The sequence below is a fragment of the Panthera onca genome, chromosome E2 (genome assembly GCF_046562875.1).
Source record: "Panthera onca isolate mPanOnc1 chromosome E2, mPanOnc1 haplotype 2, whole genome shotgun sequence".
Lineage (NCBI taxonomy): Eukaryota > Metazoa > Chordata > Mammalia > Carnivora > Felidae > Panthera > Panthera onca.
The window spans coordinates 32,633,930-32,657,894 of NC_138353.1; the positions used below are offsets into that span (position 1 = coordinate 32,633,930).

Sequence of the window (23,965 nt, forward strand, 5' to 3'; positions counted from 1 at the left end):
CGCCCCCCTCCCAGCACAGCCAGCGCCCTCCCAGCCCAGCAGGCCACATCTGGCGGCTGCCCCCTCCCTTGTTTCCGCTGCATCCAGACTTCCTCCGGCGGTGGCTGGAGGCTGCGCATCTGGGGCTTTAAACATACAAAGGGACTGCCGGGGCCGGCGGGAACGGGCGGCGGCGCGGGGCTGGGGCGCGGGGGCCGGACCATGCGCCGCTGAGCCGGGCGAAGCCCAGGCCACCGAGTCGAGCGGCCCCTCGGAGCGCAGCGCCGCGCGGCGGAGCAGGCGCCAGCCAGGCGGCGACGCGGCCACCCGCACCGAGCCAGCGACCCCCGGGCGACGCGCGGGGCCCGGGAGCGCGATGACCGAGGCGCGAGGGGCCCGGGGCGCACTCGCCGGCCCGCTGCGGGCGCTCTGCGTCCTGGGCTGCCTGTTGGGCCGCGCCGCCGCCGCGCCGTCGCCCATCATCAAGTTCCCTGGAGATGTGGCCCCCAAAACGGACAAAGAGCTGGCCGTGGTGAGTCGCTGCGCTGGCCTCCAGGAGTCAAGTTCAGAGAAACTTCGGAGGCCGAGGATGAGGGGGGGGGTCTCCGTGTCTCCGGAAAAGCCACCCCCGCGGTGGGCACACGGCTTGGGGAGGAGCTTCAGGAAACAACTTGGGGGGTCTTTGGCTAGCTGAAAGAGGGAATCTCTTTTGCAAACCGTGGGGGATCCTCCGTAATTGGAGAAGGCCTTTGATAAACAACTTGGCAACTTTTAGGACACAGCATGGGGGGGGGGGCGAGAAACCAGCGGGGGTAGGGCAGGGAATGCTTTGGCAAACAGCTGGAAGGGACCCCTTTTGTAAATAGCAGGGCCATTGTGTAGTATCTGGGGGATTTGGCAAGGGGGCAGCTTTGTAAACAACCTTTGGACACATCTGGGGGGTTGGCTAACAGGCCCCTGGCAAGAGTCGGAGACCTTTGGCCAAAGGCCTAAAAGGGGTCTCTTCTGAAAATGGAGAATCTTTCGAAACCTCTGTAGGACTTCGGGAAGAGGGTCCATTGGCACACAATTTGGGTTAACTTTTGCACACATGTGGAGAGGAATTCAGGGTAAAGCAGAGCTTGGCCAACGTCGAGGAACCTTTGGCATACAACTGGAGAGAGGCCTTGGAGGGGATCTTTTGGCAGATATTTGGGGCAGGAGGGAAGCAGAGAGCGCATCGTTTTCACCTGGCTCAATGGACAAGTTGGTCAGGAAGGTCAAGGGTTGCACCTCGGAAAGTTTCCTCGAACTTCTCCAGAGAGGGTTGAGGACCCGAGGAGAGATCTGGCCGCCCGGCGCAGGGAGGGGCGGCGCGGGAGGGCCTGGGCGCGTGGGGCGGGGGCGGACTGAGCCTTGAGCGCCAGGAGCCCCGGCCGGCCGGAGAGCCGCCAGGCAGCCCTCCCTCCTGGCGGGGCTCCGAGCTGTGGCTCAGACGTTGTTTTGCCAGCGCGCTCACTCACTCGCTTGCCTGGCTGGAAGGGCTCCCTGACCGACCGCGGCAGCGTTACACGTTACACAAGGGGGCTGGGGGCCCCCGAGGGGCACCTCTCCTCACCTTGAGAGCCCCTGGGGCTGAGGACCCCTCCGGATGTTCCTTCCCGCTTTCCAGACATCTGCTCCTTTATTGCTTCACCTACCCCAGAAATCTCATTCTCCTTCATCCTGGTCCCCCATCCTGCCCAGGACAGGACTTTGGTCCCCTCTGGTCACCCTAGGTGCCCCTTCTCAGGATGTGATAACACCACTCCCATTTCCTACATATAGACCTCTGTCCCAGCTGGGTAAGTGGGTTGGGAGACCTTATATTTTTAGGGGGCTACTTTTTTTACAAGGGTCTGGAGCTGGCCGGCATGTTGATGTGGCTGTTGGTTGGGGGTGAAGGTGAGCTTTGTAGCACTGAAAAAGCTACCTGGGTCCCCACACCTCCTACAGCACCTGGAAGGAAGTCCGTGTTGCCCAGAGGCAATGCAGTGGGAGGCCTGAGAAGCCTCCTCTAGACTTAGACTGGTTAGGTTCACATCAGAGAGACTCTAACAACTGACCTGCTTGGGCAAGTGACTTAAGTTCTCAATCTCACCTGCTTCCGCAGACAAGATAATAGTGATGCCTGTCTCAGGGCTAAGGGGGAAGTCCTCCTAGACACCTTGAAGGGTACCTGGCACGCGGTAAACATTCAATAAGGGATAACTTTTGTTATCATTCTCGTTATCACTAATATTATACCCTCTATTTCCCTTTCCTAACTGCTCCCCAAACAAGGTTAGGGCCCCCGTAATAAGGTCTCTTGGTTGTCTTTACAACACAGATCACATATTTAATATTGCACCCACTATGGTCTGTCAGCCTCCCCACACTGGGATTTGAAGCCTGGAGACTAGAAACATCCGTCGTGTTCACCAGTTTATCCCCAATAATACTGGCACAGGGCTGGGCACATGGCAGCCGTCAAAAAAACATTTGGTGAGGAGACAAATGAGCTGGTTGGTCCCTGCGACTCCCCAGGGGTCTGTTTGGTTTAGGCCTCGGTTAGGGCAGAGCTGGCTGCTCAGATCCGGAAAGACAAGATGATTTTCTCTTTTGGAAGTGACAGATCTAGGATTCGTACCCAGGTCTGTCTGCGACTGGAATCCGTGCACATAGGCCATGAAACTCCTTATAAGAAAAGCGAAAGAACAATTTCTATGTCATCAGCCGTTAGGTGAATTAAAAGAGATGACAGAGGAGAAGAAGAGGGGCAGAGAGTTAGAGTTCCGAGTGTGGACCCAGGAGCCGGATTGCTTGGATCCGAATCTAGCTCCTCCGTTCATGAGCTGTGGGATCTTAGGCAAGTTTCTTAACCTCTCTGAGCTTTAGTTTCTTCATCTGGATGATGGGGATAGTAACAATAACCATATAGGGCATATAGTAAGCACTCAACACGTGCTGCAAGCCATGCTTTACGATGTGACTCAACCAGTGGGTCACAGAGCTGGCTGGGGAACCCGGGATTCTACCCAGTGCTGTTGGATTCCCTGACTACTTTGGTCAGTATTGTGCCACCCTAACGTGGCTGCTTGTCTCCGGGTGTTCCTGTCTTTCAGCAATATCTGAACACCTTCTACGGCTGCCCCAAGGAGAGCTGTAACCTGTTCGTGCTCAAGGACACACTAAAGAAGATGCAGAAGTTCTTTGGGCTGCCCCAGACGGGTGACCTTGACCAGAGCACGATTGAGACCATGCGGAAGCCTCGCTGTGGCAACCCTGATGTGGCCAACTACAACTTCTTCCCCCGCAAGCCCAAGTGGGACAAGAACCAGATCACATACAGGTGCCAAGGCAGGGCCCCTGGGCCGTGGGGACAGTGGGTCTCCGGGCCTTGCTTCTCCCTTCTTGGGGACCCAGGGGGTATCCAGCGAGGGGCCTGGAATTCTTACAAAATGGAGTCAGATGGACCACAGCTTGAATCTCACAATAATAGCCTTGGGGCATCAGCCAACTTAGTTTCTAGTGCTCTGAGCCTTGGCTTTCCAGTCTCCAAAATGGGGCTAAAACACAACCTTCCTAGTAGGTTGTTGGGAACTAAGCTTGGTCATAAATAAAGGGGATTTCACAACGTCCAGCATACGGTAAGAGCGTAGTGAATGCTAGTCGTTCGTCACATCGTATACACTGTTATTACAATAATACGCTATTATTATTAAGTGGGGTCGTTGGAGCAGGTGGAGGGAATTTGATGATTGGTTGCTAATTGAGTTTTATATGATATTAAAGAACTGTTATAACTGATTGTGAACTGGGCTGCGAGCGCTGCTCTGTCTGGCTCGTGCTGGATTCCAAGGGGGAGATCTCTGCCTTGTGCCCCTTAACGCGTTATTCATGCCTCCTCGCCCGCCAGCCAGAGGTGAGGAGTGAGACTTCTGAGCCAGGGCATGGAGGCATGGGCTGGGCTAGGGCTCCACAGAACCCCAAGGCATTCTGGGTGGGCTGTTCTCCCAGCAGGCTCTGCTCAACACGCACACACATATACCTGCCCGTGCATCCAGGCTCATACACGCTCGTATGTGCGTGCAGAAGTCTGTGCACCCCTCACCTGCTCAAGCACACACTCGCACACCTGTACTCATGCGTGCACATCCACACACGTTCAGGCATGGTCACTCACACAATTGCATATACACACTTGCACCTATATGTCCGTGCTCGTGTGCATATGCACACTGACATTCCTTGGTACACACAGGCACACTCACACGTGTTTCTATCTCCTCCAGGATCATTGGCTACACGCCTGATCTGGACCCCGAGACAGTGGATGATGCCTTTGCTCGTGCCTTCCAAGTCTGGAGTGATGTAACCCCGCTAAGGTTTTCTCGTATCCACGATGGAGAGGCGGACATCATGATCAACTTTGGCCGCTGGGGTAGGCAGAAGAGGGGTCAGCGGGGGGCCAGGGTGGAGACCAGGGGGGGCAGTCTGGCCATTAGAGGGGCACCGGAGTCCTGAGCATAGCTTAGACAGGAGAGTAGAAGATGTAGACACTGGAGAGCCACGCTGATGTGGGGGCAGGTGACATGACAGGGGGGTGTGCCCTGAAAGCAAGTGGTCTACCTGCATTGCCCAACATGGTGGCCACTGGGTACGTAGGGCCGTTTAAATGTAAATAAAACTTAAAATTCAGCTTCTCGGCCACACTGGCAACATTTCAGGTGCTTAGTGGCCACAGGACATTAGTGGCTACTGAATTGAACAGCACAAAGAATATCCCCATCATCACAGAAAGTTCCATTGGCTAATGCTGGGGGGACACTGAGCAACTCTGGATGTGAGGGTGGCTCGGAAACAACGGAGCAGTGTAGACGCCAGAGTCAGCGGAATAGAACCCGGGATCAAGGACACCATGTGGGTTGGCCTTGTGAACACTGGCGGTAGTGTAGACGTGCAGGGAGGGAGCGTGGACATTGTGAGCGGCGTTGTGACGTGGGTGAAGGCACCGGCGCAGGCAGCAGTGTTGACGTGTGGGTGGATGGTGCGGGCCTGGGCGGCAAAGTAGGCATGGGGGCTACTGTTGTGGATATTGGTGATGGTGTGACCTGAGGGTAAGTCCTAGGGCCAAAATGGCAGGGAACTTGCGGTAGGTGATATAGACAATGGTGTAGAGGTGGGGACAGTGAGTGAGAGGTGAGGACGCCCGTGTGGCATGTTAGTCTGTGTGTAGGTGTAACGTCGTTAGTGAAGGTCGGTGGTAGAGATACTGGGGGCCACATAGACTTGAGGGGTACTGAAGACCGTGGGATGGTGACGATCAAGTTAGGAGCCCTCTGCGGAGATGCCGTGTTCCCGGTGCCGGATGACCGTACCGGGACAGGGAAGGGGACAGACGTTAGGGCAGCTATAGGACCTTGGTCTGGGCGTGGCTGGGTGTGGCCGGGGCAGCTAGAAGCTGAGACCCACTGTGTTGCAGAGCACGGAGATGGATACCCCTTTGATGGCAAGGACGGGCTCCTGGCTCACGCCTTTGCCCCGGGCCCTGGCGTCGGGGGAGACTCCCACTTTGACGACGATGAGCTGTGGACCCTGGGAGAAGGGCAAGGTGAGAAAGTGAACATCCGCACGCCCGGGTCTCCTCCCCAGTCCTCCGCGAGCCTCGCCGTCCCTAGCAACCAGGACCGTGGCTTCCTGGGCCGCCGTGGGCACCTCCATCTGCTCCGATGGGACCGGAGAGACGGCAGGGGGAGGGAGGTCGCGTAGCCCGGTGAGTCAGAGTCCCGGTCTCCAAAGAAGGGCCCGGAGAGGCTCACACTCCATCCACCCCCTGCTGCCCTCAGTGGTCCGCGTGAAGTACGGGAACGCCGACGGGGAGTACTGCAAGTTCCCCTTCCTGTTCAACGGCAAGGAATACACGAGTTGCACGGACACGGGCCGCAGCGACGGCTTCCTCTGGTGCTCCACCACCTACAACTTTGAAAAGGATGGCAAATACGGCTTCTGCCCCCACGAAGGTGAGCGTCCACCTGGCCCCGGGGTTTCCACCGCAGCCTCCACCTTCCCAGGCTCCCCACTACCCCCTGCGCTCCCCCCCCCACCCCCCGCCAGGCCGGACGCGGCCAGTGTGCCCCACTTCATTCGTTCGTTCAGGCCCTACCAGCCTCGTCTGAGCCATTGCTGCGTCCTTCTCATCGGCACGATTACGTACGTAATCCTTGCAGGAAATCAGTTGTTTTGTTTTGCCCTTAGCAGAAATACTTGTGAAATCACAGGTTTGACGTGCTAGTTATTTTTTTTTTTCTAATGTGCATGAGAATGAATTTAGAATTACTAAGATGCCCAGTGGTCCTCCGGCCAGAACTGGGGATTCAGGGACACGAGGAGAGGCCGGGGGGGGGGGGGTGGGGGTGGATTGGAAGCCTAGCAGTGGGATTCAGAGGCGGGACTCAGACACCGAGGCCGGTACCCAATCTGGCTTGGGGACACCAGCCCTGGGAATTTCAGCCATCGTTTCCAGTTCTGATGCTGACTCTTCCAGTGTGTGTGTGTGTGTGTGTGTGTGTGTGTGTGTGCGTGCGTGCACACGTCTGGGTGTGGGACTGTTCCATGTGCCTCTCGGGGTCTCTGTCTTCCCTTTCTTGTGTCTGCATCTCTGTGTCTCGGCAAAGGCATTAGGCTTGACTCAGTATCTTCGTGTTTTTGCTGATGCTTGTGACAAAATGTTTAGCTATTTTGTTTTTTTTTTTTTTTTTTTTTTTTTTTTAATTTTTTTTTTTTTCAACGTTTTTTATTTATTTTTGGGACAGAGAGAGACAGAGCATGAACGGGGGAGGGGCAGAGAGAGAGGGAGACACAGAATCGGAAACAGGCTCCAGGCTCCGAGCCATCAGCCCAGAGCCTGACGCGGGGCTCGAACTCACAGACCGCGAGATCGTGACCTGGTTGAAGTCGGACGCTTAACCGACTGCGCCACCCAGGCGCCCCATGTTTAGCTATTTTGAAGCCATATAGAGCAAGGAGTTTCCTTAAGGGGTAAGGGTATTGACATAACACACCCAACCCTTTTTTAGTAGATCCTTCACGATGACACACACTTCATAACCAGAAATCACAAAAAGAGTGTGTATACATCTTAATTCTAGATCATATCATCTTAGTGATCTGGAGATCAAAAGCCCAGAAAACTGGAAGGGAAATGGGAGAAAATGCAAAACTTACTTTTTTTAATACTTGGGAGAAAATGCAGAACTTACTTTTTTTATTACTTGTTTCTTCCTCATCCCTTGAAGGCTCTTTGATCTATATATATATGCCTCTGTCTTTTTGGCTGTAATTTTACATGTTTGTGACTTCTCCGACCCCATTGCAACTGAACACCAGCCATCTTAACAGAGGGAAAGAAACCAAGAACTAGTTAATGGCGTTCCTGTTTACACTTTTAATACCAAAGCTCACGCGATAGTTTGTATTAAGTAAGAGTTCACGTCATTGACCATTAATAAGTCAAATTTTTAAACAAAGATATTTTATGTCTCTTGCATTTCCCAGTAGGGATTCGAGCAGAGATAACCTTGCCATGTGTCAGTCCCTGTGATTAGAAGAGAATGCCTTGATCATGGAAGTGGAAACAGCTGTAATTCATAAGTTTGGTTTTTCCCTGCATCGGACATTAGCCATTTACTTGGTGTTTAGCCAGATTCAAGTACATACAACACGCACGTGTTCGGTCTTGGGATAGAGGTTCTGGTTACTCAGCCCCTCCTGACTGCTGAGTCAATGATTGCTTTTCTTCATCCTCGTTGGGGGCAGGATCTGAAAGGGGATGGGGGCTTCCTGGGTGGTAGAAATGCAGCTGTTGGGAGACCAGAGACAGAGGCTGGCCTCCCTCAAGGTTAACACGTTGCCTTTCCCTCTCTGAGGCCACCAAGGCGTCTGGCTTCAGTTTTGGCTCTTCCCCTGGTCTCCTTGTTTCTGGTATTGCGGGGGGAAGGTCTCTTGGTTGGGGAGAGGGGAGTAGTGAGGATATGGGACCCTGATCCTGTGGTCCCTGGCCCCCATTTTGGCCATGGTGGAGTTAATGAGGGCTGATGAGGTCACCTCTGGCGCCGTTGTGCACAGATGGTCCTTGTTACGAACTTGTGGTTTTGCTAGTTGGCAATTTCAGAGATACACCATTTTGTAGCTTTGGGGGTGGATGAAGGCATGGGGGAGCAGGGGGAAAACCCAAGACAGACAAGCCCAGACTCTGACTCCCACTCTCCCCAAATTCTCCAGGCATAACCTCTGTCTTGGGGAGGTCAGAGTGGGAGCTCGGAGGGCATATTAGAAGGTGTCTGGAGACGCCACCTCTTTTCCATTCTCCCCCTCCTTTCCTCCTCTCTCTCCTACAGAGACCACAGGAGGGCCGTCCAGGAAAGCGCCTGGGGTTGAAAGGGAGGTGAAGCTTTCTCTGTGTGTGTGTGTGTGTGTGTGTGTGTGTGTGTGTGTGGCAAAGGGTGTGAGCAAGAGAGAGATGACCATGAGCAGTTCCAGAACCAGCCTTCTCAGAACCTCAGTTTTCCTTTCTCTCGAATGCAAAGATTTGTGGTCCTGCCGACCACCATGGATGATATTTTTAGCAATCTGCGTGGCTTGGGCACAGACCAGGCAGAGTGGACAGTCACCTTGGGGTTGGGTCAGGGGCAGGGCTCTGGCGGCCCCATGCTGTGTGCCAGGTTTTAACCATTTCATTGGTGGGAGGAGGGGTGGCCCATAAGGTCCCAGGGGAGGGATCAAGGTGGCTGGGGAGGCAGGAGTACCCTCCAGGGGACCAGAGGAGCAGCAGTTCAGCTACCAGCATAGACGGGTTTTAACAACTTAACAATGCTGTATCTTCGCTGGTGTGAATTGGCAGGTTGGCCCCCAGCCAGCCCTGCGCCCACCCAGGTGCTGAGCTCATTCCCGGTTGGGCGGTGGGTGGCCTCTCACATTCATGCTCTCTCCGTCTCTCCCTCACCTCCAGCCCTGTTCACCATGGGTGGCAATGCTGACGGACAGCCCTGCAAGTTCCCATTCCGCTTCCAGGGAACATCCTACGACAGCTGCACCACTGAGGGCCGCACCGACGGCTACCGCTGGTGCGGGACCACGGAAGACTACGACCGAGACAAGAAGTATGGCTTCTGCCCCGAGACCGGTGGGTGTCTCCACCTCTGATGGAAATGTCTGTCCTCTGGTAGAAAAGCTACCAGAGCCCCCTCCCCCTGTCCGGGGCAACTCATCAGAGTCCTTAGCAGCTGGTACAGCATGAGCACCAAAATCCAAACAGATGCTGATCAGAACAATAGCCAGTTAAGCCGAAATGGTGATCCCTAATGTCAGGCCAGCTCAGGACCCTCTGTGAATGGCCCATCCACTCTCAGCTTCCTTGTAATCGTTTCTCTCTCTCTCTCTCTCTCTCTCTGTCTCATCTTGAAGTATGTCTTCCCTGCCTTTCTTTGCTCTAGTCTGTGTCTCTGTCTTTTGGCTTCTGTTTTTCAGTAAGGACTCCCTTCCTCCCTCCCTCCCTCCCTCTCTTCCTCCCTCCCTTCCTTCCTGATTTTTACTGAGCACCTGCCTTCTGCAGGAGACACAGGTAGGTCTTCCACAGGAGCCCGCATGATGGAGCTCACTGTCTAAGTATGCTGGCCCCGTTGGCTGTGCCCAGCACCCTTTGCCTCTGGTCCCCTCCAGCCCCATCCACGGGAGGCTAATAAAGCTCTGGAATCTGGCTGCGTGGGTTTGACGCTTCCAGCAGTATCTGCTCAGGCAAGTTTCTTAATTTCTCTGAGCTCCAGTTTCCCATCCACGAAATGGGGGTGACTTACAGTCCCTACTGCACAGGGTTATAGAGACGTGCTTGCTCCGGTGCCCAGGGCTGAAGCGGGTGCTCCATAAGCGTGATTTGTTAATGTCCACATCATGTGGTTCCCTGGTGGTGGCTTCAGATGCCTTACTGCCCCCTCACCCATGTCCCTTGCTCCACAGCCATGTCCACTGTTGGCGGGAACTCAGAAGGTGCCCCCTGTGTCTTCCCCTTCACCTTCTTGGGCAACAAGCATGAGAGCTGTACGAGCGCGGGCCGCAGCGATGGGAAGATGTGGTGTGCGACCACAGCCAACTATGACGATGACCGCAAGTGGGGCTTCTGCCCTGACCAAGGTACAGCGCTCCGCCCGTTGGGCAGAAACACCAGATGCTGCCCCGCCCCTGCACTGGAAACCTTCCTGGGCCCCCACCCACCTCTGGCACAGACATCACCCCCAGACACCCACCTGTGCTTGGCAGACACACTGTTTTGGCTGAGGCCCCGCCCATCCGTGGAGATGGCGCTCTTCTCCTCCGCCTTGACCGCGCCACAGGCGGGGCTGTGACTATGCGAAACATCCCAGTGCCGAGCGCAGGGTACCCCGTTCCAGAGAATGATTCCCCTGCAAGGCATTCCCCTCCAGTGGGGAGCTGCCTGCAAGGAGCTGGGTGGGCAGGAAAAGAGAGGAAAAACAGGAGGAGCGTCATCCTTTCTCCAACACCACCCTCCAGGTAGCACAAGAGAGTCCCCAGAGCCCCCCGTGTCCCATTGGCACCCTCTTTTGCCAAGTTGTGAATGGGTGGGGGGACCTTGACAGTGCTGCCCCCCAGGGCTCACAGGCTGGGGCAAGAGCATGACCAGGAGATAGGCCATGACCTTACTATGTGGTCAGTGCAGTGAGCAAGGTGTTTGGGGGCACTATGCCCACTCTAGTCTGCAGGGCCCAGTGGATTGGGCTTAAAGCTCCCCAATGGCACCAGATGGCCAAGTGAGAGGTCTGGTCCGGGGCTGGCCAGAATTAGATCAGCCTCTTTTTATGTTACTTTTCTTCTTTTTTACTCACAATGGGGTGGTATTTGGGTAACGGCTAACCGACAGAGACTGGCCGAAAGACGTTTTCTTAACCCCTGCCAATGCCACTCTAGGACATATCCTGATACTACCTGCCCTGCTCCAGCTTCTACGTAAAGGTGGGATTCTCCATCTGCTGGAATGGCTTAAGACCCCAGAGCTATTGTGGCACACTTGCGTTCCCTAAGACTGTCATAACAAAGTGCCACAAACTGGGTGTTCTAAAACAACAGAAATGTATTCTCTACAAGTCTAAAGTCAAGGCATTGGTACGGCCACCTTCCCTCTGAAGGCTGCATAGCCCCAGTCTCTGCCTCTGTTTTTACGTGGCCTTCTATGTATCTTCTCCTCTTATAAGGACACGGGTCACACTGGATTAAGGGCCCATCCTGCTCCAGTGTGACCTCCTTTTAATTTACATCTTAATTTATCTGCAAAGATGCTATTCCATATAAGGTCACACACAGTCACGGGAGCTCAGTCTTAGGAACTGAACCTATCCTTTGGGGAGACCCCCCTCATCCTACAGCCTGCCCTCTGTCTGTGGCTAAGCCTGGGCAATCATTCCAAGTGGGAATGGTTGTCATTACTTCCCCTGGGGCAGGAAGGGTGAGCCCACTCTCTTTCCTCTTCAGAGACCCTGTAATGCAAGTTTTTTTTTTTTTTATCAAATGGGACCCCAAGTAGAGGATTTGCAGCTGCTATTTGTTCTTTATAGCACACAGCAGCCGCCCACCATGGGAAGGGACAAAGGGACTTTGGCTGACCCGACTTGGAAGCAATGGGCATAGTATCTCAGTCCCAGAGCATTCGGGAGAAGGAAAAATCAATATGTGCCATTTGCAAGGCTCTCGGCCCTACCATGGGGATGTCCTCAGAACCCTCATCCTCCCTTGTCTCTCTCCCCTTGTCTCTCTGCCCCCCTCCCCTCCTGCGGCCCTTAGGGTACAGCTTGTTCCTGGTTGCAGCCCATGAGTTTGGCCATGCAATGGGGCTGGAGCACTCTCAGGACCCTGGGGCCCTGATGGCACCCATTTATACCTACACCAAGAACTTCCGCCTGTCCCACGACGACATCAAGGGCATTCAAGAGCTCTATGGTAACCCTCCGTGTGGGGCTTCGGGATGGGGGTCTGGGGAGGTCACGCAGCCCAGGATGGAGGCCAGGGCTTGGGGACCAGCAAGGTCCCATCTCTCCAGGACCGCAGGAGATCAAAGGCAGGAGACAGGAGCGCTGATCAGTCCTGGGGGTATCAGAGCAGCCCTCCAAGGGGACCCCTGGATAGTCCCTTTCCTTTCCAAATAGCACCAGTATTCATGCCCCTCTTGGCTCCCCAGAGCCACTCTGTGAGGTCGGCAGGGGAGAAACTGGCTCTCCATTTTCTAGGTGAGTAAACTGAGGCCTGAGGAAGGTAACCCTTTTGGCCCAGGGTCACCAGGAAAGCAACCCAGTTAGGTTTAGAATCCAGGAGAAGGAGCTACATACAGAGCCGAATGTGCCAGCGTATGGAAGATCCTGATGAGACTGGGAGGGGACCCAAGGTGTCTGGTTTTCATACCCAATTCTTTTATCTTGATGTGTAATAGGCGTAATTCAACCAGAGCTTGAAAACAGTGATTTATTTATTAATGCTTATGATGAGGCTAGGGTAGGTCCAGTAAGAAAAAAAAAAAAAAAAAAGGTATCAAATGGTCCCGGTGCCCGGACCAAGTCAAAGGGAGAGATAACAAGTTCAAGTGCTTCTGCCCCTCACCAACAGCAAGAGATGGAGCAGGTCTTTACCTCCTTGGACTCACTTTTCTCTTCTCTAAACTGTGACGGGTTGCCACGAGGAACAAAGGGATGAATGCTTGAGAAGGTTCCACACCCCCGATGCTGGACACACTGGTGGCCGCTGTTGGCCTTGACTCTCTTTTGGGCTTAAGAACCTGAGCTCTGGGTTTGAATCCTTGGGAAGGTTGCTCCACCTTTCTGGGCCTCAGTTTCCCCGTCTGTAAAATGGCAATAATAACGGTGCCTCCTTGCAAGGGCCATGGTGAAGACAGGTTCGGGAGATGTCAGTGAATAACATTTGTTAAGTACCAACCAGCTGGTTGGGACCCTGGTCTCTCTTCACTGATCTGCCACGTCCAGACATCATCTCTGTGTCTTGCCCGGCCTCACTCCAAGGCCAGAATACTATTTCTTCTGACCCTTAGCAGGTTGGGTGGGCAGCTTTGGGGGCTCAGCCCGGTGGGGAGAGCCCCTGGAGCTGGCGAGAGTCTGAGGGCACGTCCTCCTCCAGGGGCCTCCCCTGACATTGACACTGGCACCGGCCCCACCCCAACTCTCGGCCCCGTCACTCCTGAGATCTGCAAACAGGACATTGTTTTTGATGGCATCTCTCAGATCCGGGGCGAGATCTTCTTCTTCAAGGACAGGTGAGTACAGGAGCTTGCTTCTCGTCCTTGCCCTCTGCCCATTTCCCGTTACCCCTGTGCCCCCAACCTCTGCTTCACAGAATGGCCCGTACAGACAGCTTGTCCTATGTATTGGACAGCCTCCAGATGTCAGTGGCTTACCGCAATGGGCATTTCTATTACTCTTTCCTAGTCTATGGGTCTTGTCTAGGTGTCTCGGCTTTGGGCTGCGGTTTGGGTTCGGGGATCTTCTGCGTATCACTCACTCTCCTGGGATTAGCAGCTGCTCGTGGCAGATGACAAACACAAGAGGCCAGATCAAACCACACAAACGCATTTAAAGCCTCCACTCACATCATGTCTGAGAATGTTCCATTGACTGAAGCAAATCACATGGCCAGGCCCAACACCCACTATAGACGGTGGTACTGAGAGGTCACATGGCAAATGCACATGGATGTGTAATTCTGAAATAGGGGTGGAGGGAAGAATTGGAAACAGTAATCCAGGCTCCCGCAGGCTTTCTCCTGGAATCGCCTTGACCTCAAATAGCCAAATCATTCTTTCTATGGGGATCAAGTAACCGCAGGGGAGAGGTGGTATCCTTTATGCTGTAGATAAAGGCCTCCGCTCAATCGATCAAGAGCTGAGATTCACCCAGCTGCCCTAGCCCTCCTGGAGAATGGCAGACAGTATCTAGGACTGCATTAAAAAATATTTGCATCGTCCATCTGTACATACACATATACATACACCCATCCATCATTCATCTATCTGTCCATCATCTATCCATCCATCATCCTTTATCTATTACCAGTCAGTCATCATCCATCCATCATCCATCCATTCAACAGTCTGTCGACCCATCGATGCATCCATCCATCCATAGAATGTGGTAGGTGACAGAATGAGCTTTGGAGCCAGATTCCCTGGGTTGGAATCTTGGACCTGCTCCTAACGGTTGCATGATCATAGGCAATTTAATTATGTATATGTGGCATGAAGTCCAGACGTAGGGCTGCCTCCAGGGGCAGGACTCAATGATATCTTTGTCCACAGCCATCCTCCGCATTGATTTCATCTCAAGGCTGGGTCCCTCATGGTCACACAATGGCTGCCAGTGGCAGCAGGCTTCCTTGCCCACATCCGGCAGGAGAGAGAGAGAGAGAGAGAAGTCCCCAGATAGGAAATACAAGTCTATCCAATCTTGTCAGGCTCACATGAATCATAAAGCAACTACTGAACCAATAATAATTGCCAGGAAATGCTAAGCTCTGATAAGCTTAGACCAGTGGTTCTCAAAGGTTGGCACATATCAGGATCATCTGGAAGTCTTGTTAGAACAGATTGCCGGGCCCCAAGCCCAGGGAATCTGGCCCATAGGTCTCGAGTGGGACCCAATAATTTGTGTTTCCCAGTCCCCAGATGATGCTCATGCTGTTGGTCTGGGGAGCACACTTTGAGACCGGTGGCTTAAGCTAATCGGAATGGGGTTTGGGTCCACCGGTGGGCAAACTTGGATCATGAATACCAGAGTTGTGTGAGGAAGGATGCAATCTTGTGACATTATGAAGGTTTCATTTTATAAGACACACAACGTGCCTGGCACTTAGTAGGCCCTCCAGAAGTAATAGTTGTCACTCTTGCCAAGGTGCACAAGTCCATTGCCTTTCAATTCAAGACATTCTGTGAATACCATAAGCCCCTGCCTCAATTGGCTTCTGATCTAATAAAAGATATTTGAAGATGTTTTTAAATAAAAGATATTTAAATAAAAGATATTTAAAAACAACAACAACAACAATCAAACTACTATTCCAGGCACCCAGTGTTGATGATTTTGAGAGACTCAGAGGGACAAGAATATGGTATGGACAGAGGTAGTTAGGGAGGGCTTCCTGGAGGAGGAAGCAAGACAGGGAGCAAAAAAGTGGTTTCTCTGCCCTGGCATCTTGCAGAGGGGGCTCTGCCCATTCTCTAGTCTTTCCAACCTTCCTTTTGATCTTGGCTCCTCCAAGGGCGTCATCTCTGGGAAGTTTTTGAGTGGGCTTGGGGAGCTAATATGACCTGTGGTAATAGCTGCAGAGTGACCCAAGGTGTGGTTTTCTGTGTCCCCTGCCCCAATTCCAGGTTCATTTGGCGAACAGTGACACCACGTAGCAAGCCCATGGGGCCCCTGCTGGTGGCCACATTCTGGCCTGAGCTCCCGGAAAAGATTGATGCTGTATACGAGGCCCCACAGGAGGAGAAGGCTGTGTTCTTTGCAGGTGTGTGGGAAGGGGCCTGCCTCGCCCTCGGCGCCACGGGGGTCTGCACCGTGGTTCCTGTGCACCTGTGGGTGCTCCCTCTCTTTTATGGTTCCGTTCTCTCAACCATGACTTCCAAAAGCATGGGATTCATCTGGGAGATTGGCTCAGACACCCAGCATCAAATACATTAGCCCACGTGTGAACATTTCATTACTTTTTAATTTTCAATCCTTCTGATCCGTTTTCTAGAAGGAAAATTACAGTTCAGTGCTGGCGCCTCCAACGCTTTCCTAAAGCTAGAGCCTTTGACTGTTTTGAGTTAGAATTTTTTAAAAGGTGATTTCATTTTTAACATTCAAAACTTAGTTCAAGAAAATACATGTATTTTCTATGGATTTCAGGATGAATTCCCTGAAAGCCAAATACTAAGCAAACAATAGTAGAAAAAGTCTCTGTAAGTGGTTAAGAATCATCAAGGGAGCGTCACACGGCTGACATCGAGGAAACCCTGCTCCTTCGACATTCATTTGAACCTACAGCGTGCCAGGGATCCAGCCCGGCCCTCACGGAGCTCACAAGCTAGCGGGGTGGCGGGGGGTGCGGGGAGAGAAAAGCGGGCTGTCAGGAGGAAATGCAGTAAGGCTATGATCATAGGGGAGGGAGGACTGATAGGAAACTGCCCTGGTCCGAGGGGTGGGCACAGGGACTGCCTCCCGGAGGAGCTGAAGTCTTAGCAGCACAAAGGTACAGATTCCGCCAGCCAGCTCCCCGCCTCCTCCGTCCCAGAGTGCTCGTGGGCTGTGATGCAATATTAGGAAAAGGTCTTCATGGTAAATGTGGCACTTAGCGTGCGTGGCCTGGTGAGGGAGCAAGGCCCGCACCCCCCAACCCCCTCCACTCACCTCCTCGGCCAGGCAACTTCTATAAGCAATTTGTGAAACCGTATATGTGAGTCTTGATTCTGGGCACTGAGCCCGAAGTGAGCAGGACCTGTGTCCCTGATGAAAATGGGCACGGTGGGGTCCCTGGCAGACAGAGGACGGGAGGGACAGGCCAGCCTGAGGGATTTCAGCACCAGTCACCAACGCACGCTTTGCTTCCGCCGCAGGGAATGAATACTGGGTCTATTCAGCCAGCACCCTGGAGCGAGGGTACCCCAAGCCGCTGACCAGCCTGGGGCTGCCCCCTGACGTCCAGCGGGTAGATGCTGCGTTTAACTGGAGCAAGAACAGGAAGACCTACATCTTTGCTGGAGACAAGTTCTGGAGGTAAGGGGGGTGGGGCAGAGTAGAAAGGAGAACAGCACAGCCATCTGTGTGGACGAAGAGAAGACACTCTGTGGTTTCCTGTTTCCTGGGTCAGAGTCGGAGGTTTGGGGCCACGGGTGCCCCCTCCCTCGCCTCTCCTCTCCCAGAACTGCAGGCCCTGCGAGAAGTCCCTGAAGGATGAAGCATCCTTGTGTACATTGCTGCTAGGGGTCTGGTCAGAACCTCCTTTCCTCCTCAGAAGTCTTTCGATTGGGCCCATGTCTGTCTGGTGTGGGGCCTCCGATTTGGGAGTGACTCACTGAAGAAGAGGGCAATAAAAATAAAGGCAGCAGCTGCTACTAATAACACTGGATGCCAGACATTATTCCAAGGGGCTTTATGAGATAAGTATTGTTATTATTCCCATTTTACAGATAAGGAACCGGGGGTCCGGAGAGGTTAAGTATCTGGTTTAAAGTCACACAGCCATGTCGTGGCAGGTTGGGATTTGAACCTGGGAATTCTGGCTCCTAGAGACCATGCTATTTATTCTTCCCTATTCTCTATAGTACCTGGGATAGTGGGGTCCTCAGAAATGGGGGTGGTGAAGGCGGGGGTGGCAGAGGGCAAAATATGATGAAGACAGAGATAGGCCCACCAGTTGCCCGCAGAAGCATCCAGGTCAGGCCCCACGGGAAGCAGCAGGCACCCTGTGAAATGTCTGCCACGGGGCCAGTGTCTGTGGGTGCAGGCTGGCAGTGGGCCAGTTCAGAAGGAGGTTACTCACCGCTCTGGGTCATCAAAAGGAAAGGGTTCAATTCCAAGAGGCCATGGTCAGGGCCATGGGTCAGGGAGCCCAGTATCCGTGAATGGTCAGTGAAAGGCCACCCAGACTTCCGGAATTTGATTAGAAAGCTTCCACATTTCCCAGACAGGGAAGCTGTGGTCCAAGGAAATTAAATACCTTGTCTACGTTATTTAAATGCAAGTGTGTTGGCCACAGAACCAGGATTGTAACTGCTTCTCCTGGCCCCAAACCCCAAGCCCCTCCACTCTACCCTCCGCGTCATTCAGTCAGTGGAAGGGGTGGTTGGGGCGAGGGGTGGTTGGCACCTTCCTCCTGTGGCTGCTCCCGCATCCGGGCCCTTTGCTGGCCATCCCTGAAACAGTCCTGCTTCCCTCCCAGGCCTCCCTCTTCTCCCCCTTCCCTGCCCTTCCCACCCGCCCTGCCCCCAGCTGCCCTGCATTCAGAAGCTGTTTGCCTGTGTCAGGGAGGAAGTCCAGACATATTGCTAAGATACTTAGCGACTTAAGCTGATGGATATCTCAAGCCTCAAGAAAGAACACAGTCAGCCAGGAAACCTCGGAGCGGGCTTTCTGCCCGTAGGCTCCCAAACACTCCTCTGCACAAGCACGTACTACAAATAGCATCTCAGCGCGGTAGGCGCCCTGAATCTCTAAATCTTAGAATGCGGACAGTGAGCAGCACAGACAACACAGAAACGTGAATCTTCGAACCATAAAGCAGCACTTGTGTCTACAAACCATGGTGTTGGAAGGACTTTTGTGCTCCGCCTCCAGGGCCCCCTGTGTATGTGAACATATAGGACAGATGTAGCCACGTGTGAACGTGAGTGTGCCCAAGCGTGCATGCGTACACACACACACGGACACACGGGCTGTGGCGGCACCTGGGTGGGATTCGGGCAGAGTTATCTGCTTCCCAGTCCCTTTCTGCAACAAGCCCACCTTCCGAAGCTGGGGTCCAGAATGCACAGGCTGCTCTGGAAGGTCAGTGAAACTGACTTAAAAGCAGCAGAGCTAAAGGCCTTTCTGGAAGCTCTGGACTGGGTTTCCAGAAGACATAGTCAATGAGCTTGAGACGTTGTTTCTGGAGTCGAGGCTTCAGAGGCCTCAGGGGCCTCCCTGCTGGAGAAGGAAGGAGAGCCCCAGATGACAGAGGACAGGCATCTGCCTCCAGCCTGGCATGCCCTTGTCTGTGCCAGGGCGTTCTCAGCCCCTGCTTCTGGAAGCTTCCACCAAGTGCACAAATGTATACTCAGTATCTCCTATGTGCCAGGCACTTAGCTGGGTGCTGGAAGACAGTGGTTAAGAAATAGTCCCGCTTTTCCTTGTGGAGCTTACGGTCGAATGAGGGAACTAGATATAAACATGTTTGAAAAGAACAACGATGGCTTCCGTGACAGGCTTATCCCAGGCCTGAGGCTGTGCATTTCACGTTTATTTATCTTTTTGAATGTTCACTTATTTTTGAGAGAAAGAGAGGGAGAGACCAGGGGAGAGACAGAGGATCCAAAGTGGGCTCTCCGTTGACAGCAGAGAGCCCGATGCGGGGCTCGAACTCACAAACCATGAGATCCCGACCTGAGCCGTAGTCGGACACTTAACTAACTGAGCCACCCGGTGCCCCTCACCTTTATTTCTTTTTAAAGGTAGATCCTATTTTAGCCCCGTTCTCCAGGTGTGGAAACTGAGGCTGAAGTACCTCAAGGGTACCCCCATGGAAAAGCTGGGACAGAAATGTCTGTGTTCTTAACACCTGCTCTGCACTGCCAGTTTCCACAGCGGTGGGGAGGCATGGAGTGTCACAGAGAAAGAAACCTTTTCAGGCAGTGTAGGAACCTGCAGACAGAGAGGAAGACGAAGAGCTTCGGGCCCCTTCAGAGCCAGCACCTTCTGATGCCCTGATGCCTTGTTCTTCCTGGCCGAAAAGAACTTGGAAGCAAATTGGTTCACTTCTCCGAGCCTCGGTTTCCACATCTATAAAATGGGCTTGCTTCCTGCCCTGCCTACCCTCTGTGGGTAGACTGAGAGAGAAATGAGGGCGAGTTCAAGCATAGGACCCAGAGTCGGAGCCGTTACCACTCTGGGAGAATGTAGTGTTGGGGGCCTCAGAGGGGGTGGTGTGGATGAGGTGCTGGGACTTTGGGCTGAAGACTTGGTTTTGGTAGACCAGGTCACGAGGAAGCATATTAGGTTTTGCAAGAAGTCTTATGATGCAGCTGGGGTTAAGAAGGGCTTTCCCGACGGTTCCCAGGGTGGTGGGCAGAGGGGGAGGTGGAAATGGTGGTTGGTGTGAGGGATGGAAAGGGAAACCCACAGGGAAAGCTATTGTTGGTGTCTAGGATCGGCTGGTCGGGCTGGCCTCGGGGAAGAGGGTCCGCTCTGAGGCACCACAGAGGAAAGCTCGGCTGTCCCCAAAATGGCATTTGAGCACAGATCTGTCTAGAAAATCAGCTCCACAAGGGCAAGACTTTTATCTTGATTGCTGCAGTATCCACAGGCAGGCAGAGTAGGAGGTCATTAAATATTTAGAGAATAATGAGTAGGTTGAGTGTAAGTAGAAAACCAAAGGAATCAAAGTGGCCCCGGCATTTAAAAAAAAAAATCCCCAAAAAAGGAAAACGATGGAGGTATCGCTAGCCAGGAAGAAGACTATGCCAACTAATTCTCAAAGTATTTATCTGGATAAAAGGCACGGCCCAGGATAACTATGTGCCCTGTAAGCTACATCAGGGACGGAGGGGGCGGGAGGCCCGCCCTGTGACTAACAGGGCTTGGATTCGCGTGCCACTCATGTAACCTGGCTGTCCCAGATGAGACCATCTCCCAGGATGCGGACGGTCACCTCCACCTGGAGAAGCAGTGGCTTGTCAAAGCCTCTCAGTGAAAGAACGTGGAGGCGGGACCCCATCCCTGGACTCTCAGTCCAGTGCGCCCCACACTGCAGCAGGGATCAGAGTGTGTAAAGGAACTAACGTTTCCCAAATACCAAACAGCAGACAGGGAGATAGGCATTTTGCATACGTTATTTCATTTCCTACATACGTTAATTAAGATGCTCGATACAACCCCATTTTATAGTTAGTAAAGCGGAGGTTCAGAGAGCACCTTGCAGCTGGGGGTCAGGCAGGCCTGGGTTGGATTACCACTTGGGAGCTGGGTGCACTTTCTAAGCCTCTGGTCTATAAAATGAGTATTCCGGTAATAACCGCGTCCTGGGATTCTCACAAAGATTGACAGGAAATATATGGAAAGTGGTTAAGGCACTGCTTACACATTAGCAGTAATCACAAGATTGCTTTTATGGGACTTTTAAAGGTCACATAACTAATGAGTAGTGGGGTTGGGATCCAGACCCAGTCTGGCTCCCTGGCCTTTGACTCCAGCCGGCCGCCTCCCTGCAGGGCTAGGTCTGGTTTTCCAGGCTCAGCCAGGAGCCAGCCGCTGGGCCTTCCCATCCAGGTTGTGGGGGGGGGGGGGGGCGGCCTTAAGGGACGCCCCCGGTTCCTCATCTGCTGTTTGCTTGCAGGTACAATGAAGTAAAGAAGAAGATGGACCCTGGCTTCCCCAAGCTCATCGCGGATGCCTGGAACGCCATCCCCGATAACCTGGACGCCGTGGTCGACCTGCAGGGCGGTGGTGAGCGGCCCAGCCCCCTGTCCGCTTTCTAGGACCTGCCTCCCCGCCCCCAGCCCCGGGGCCCAGCTCCTCACAAGCACACACTCCCTCATTGTGCAGAGCAGCAAGCGGAGCCCGGGGAAAACAAACCAGCCCCTTCAGCCCAGGGCTGGGAAGGCATCCAGACCCCTGACCTCTGCTCACTCAGCTGGCTCCAGGCAGTAAGACCCAGAAAGGCCCCTCACAGCTGCAGGGCCTGGAGCCAGGGAAGGGGAGGGCAGGAGGCCTGCTGGAACAAGAAACATGGGCTCTGTGCCCTGGATTCATTCCGGGGTTTGGTCCAGGCCCTTTCAGGTTCCACAGGAGGCCTTGTGACTGCCTCCCATTAGCAGAAGGATGGCTCCATTGGAGACAGGACAGACTTTTGTCCTGCCCTCTTGCTGATGTGGCAAAGTTCTCCCACTCAACTCAATCTGCCCCCGGTCCCTTGCTGAATAAAATACAACCCCATATCAGCAAGGGATAGAATTTGGAGTTTGAAAACCATATTCTGAGGAGGCTTCTGTGAGGTCTGCAGGGTCCTGGAAATGAGTCCAGTTGGCTTTTTACAGGAGGTTTCAATTAAACTCCACAAAGATTTCTTTGGAGCCCCTATCATATGCTAAGCACATGGCCCTAAGCTCCGGTGGTGAAAGATCTCACATGTCCAAGGAAGAGCAGCACATAATCTAGGGATTAGGTTAAGGATTGTCTTTGAGAGTAAACATCTATTGAACACCTACTGTGTGCCGGCCTTTTGAAAGAAGGAAATGAGATCACGTACGTCAGGAATCGCACATTTTACAGCCCGTAGGGGCCAGGCCAATAGCATGAATGAATGAAGCAGGCAAGGCAGACGGTGGGGAAGGGTGAGGTCTGTGGTGAACCAGAAGGCACTTGGCTGATTTACAACCACCTCCTTCTGATGGCTGCTGCAAGAATGGGGGCCCAGTGTCGTTCAGATAGTCTAGCTGTTTTAAAAGGGAGCAAGAAGTGCGTATTTTCATGTGAAGTTTCCAGATGTTTGTACGCTGGCAACTCATTCAGAACAAAACAAAACACAGAATCTGTGTAAGCCAAATAGCCAGCTGTCGGCCTGAAAGGCCTGGGAGCCTCCTCATTTACCCCTCTGGGAAGTGCTTAGTTTGTGCCTGTGCTCAGTGGAGCGGGGTTATTTATATTAATAATAGCATGTATTAGCCGATTTAATCCTCGCCCAGAGGTCTAAGAGGTCCGTATCTTCACCCCCATTTTACAGATGAAGAAACAGGGACTCAAGAGAGCTTAGTTCCCCAGCCATTCCCCTTCCTCCGGCCTCAGAGGTTGGGGCGGGGTGGGGGTGGGTCTTCTCTGGTTTAAAGGCTTCTTCCCTACGGGAGGCTCCCAGGACCCTTTCATGTGCTACAATGTCCAAGGATGGGGTGGTCACCACCTCCCTTTGTCTCGTCCCAGGTCACAGCTACTTCTTCAAGGGCGCGTATTACCTGAAGTTGGAGAACCAGAGTCTGAAGAGCGTGAAATTTGGAAGCATCAAATCCGACTGGCTGGGCTGCTGAGCCGTCTCTGGCTCCTCCAGGCCCCGCGCGTCCATGTCTTCTGCAAAACCAGGCCCTGAGCGCCAGGGAAGGACCCGGATGGGCCTGGCAGCCTTCAGCTCTGTAGTTAATCAGCGTTCTCACCCCTACCTGGTAATTTAAGATTCTGAAGGGTGGCTCTGCCCTGTGCCCCAGGAACGGTGCTGCTTGTACCCCTGCCAGGTGCCCTCATCCCCCTTCCATACCCCACCAGCCCTCCAGAGCCACCCCCAAAGAGATGCTTTGATATTCTCAATGCAGCCCTGCCTTGGGCTGCCCTGGTGCTGCCACGCTTCGGGCTCTTTCTCCCTCCACAACTTTCTGTGGCTTACAGCACCCTCGGAGCCAACAGAGAGAGACTGTCTCAAGAGGGCACTGGTGGCCCGACAGCCCAGCCTGGCATGGGGCAGTGGGACAGGGGCATGGTCATGTGGCCACCCTGCACGCCTGGCTTCTCACTGCTGGACGCCTTAGGACCTCTTCTACGTTAGCAGTTTGCTTTGTATGCACTTTGTTCTTTTCTCTTGATCGACTTGATCGTTCCACTTTGAATTTCTTGACAGAAGGACTTCAGGTTGTCTGAAGTCACTCCATGATGCATCTCAGCCCACATAGTGATGGTTCTCTTGTTCACTCTGTTTAGTACGTCCCTGACCCCATCACTTCCTCCACTGGCTGGAGGAAAACCAAGCCATGGCTCCCGCTCAGCCCTCCCCCACCTTCCTTCAACAGTTCCCCATGGGAAATGTCAACAAGTATGAATAAAGACACCAATGGAGTGGCAGTGTTTGCAGGGGTTTTTTTTGTTGTTGTTTTTTGTTTAATCTGCAGAGCCTAGAGAGGGGCTACAGCCCCCGGCAGAAGAAGAAACTTAAAAAGTCTATAAATCTCTGCTCCCTACAGGGCCCGGGAGACATTTGCGGCAAAGGTCAGAGCTGCCAAAATAAAGAGCAGGAGACCCTCCAAGTGGGTGAGCTGGAGTCCCTCTGTCCTGAAGGAAGAGCCTTTGAAATAACACTGGTTCTGTCACTGTGCTGGCAGGGTCTCATTCAAGGTCCCCTTCCTTTCTGAGGCTCAGTTTACTACTACTGAACCCCCAAAACGCCCCTCCATTAATAGAGTGCTTACTATGTGCCAGGCACTTGACATGCA

General features: G+C 53.4%; 1 protein-coding gene across 1 annotated transcript; it reads left to right on the forward strand.

Moving 5' to 3' along the window:
* On the forward strand, positions 1-23,597 carry MMP2 (matrix metallopeptidase 2). Its single transcript, XM_078438724.2, has 13 exons — positions 1-511; positions 3,102-3,328; positions 4,272-4,420; positions 5,462-5,590; positions 5,826-5,999; positions 8,987-9,160; positions 9,991-10,164; positions 11,827-11,982; positions 13,168-13,303; positions 15,413-15,549; positions 16,640-16,799; positions 21,112-21,221; positions 22,692-23,597. The coding sequence occupies exons 1-13, from the start codon at positions 356-358 to the stop codon at positions 22,793-22,795; spliced, it is 1,986 nt and encodes a 661-aa protein (XP_078294850.1). The 5' UTR covers positions 1-355; the 3' UTR covers positions 22,796-23,597.
* Positions 23,598-23,965: the final 368 nt, after the last annotated feature.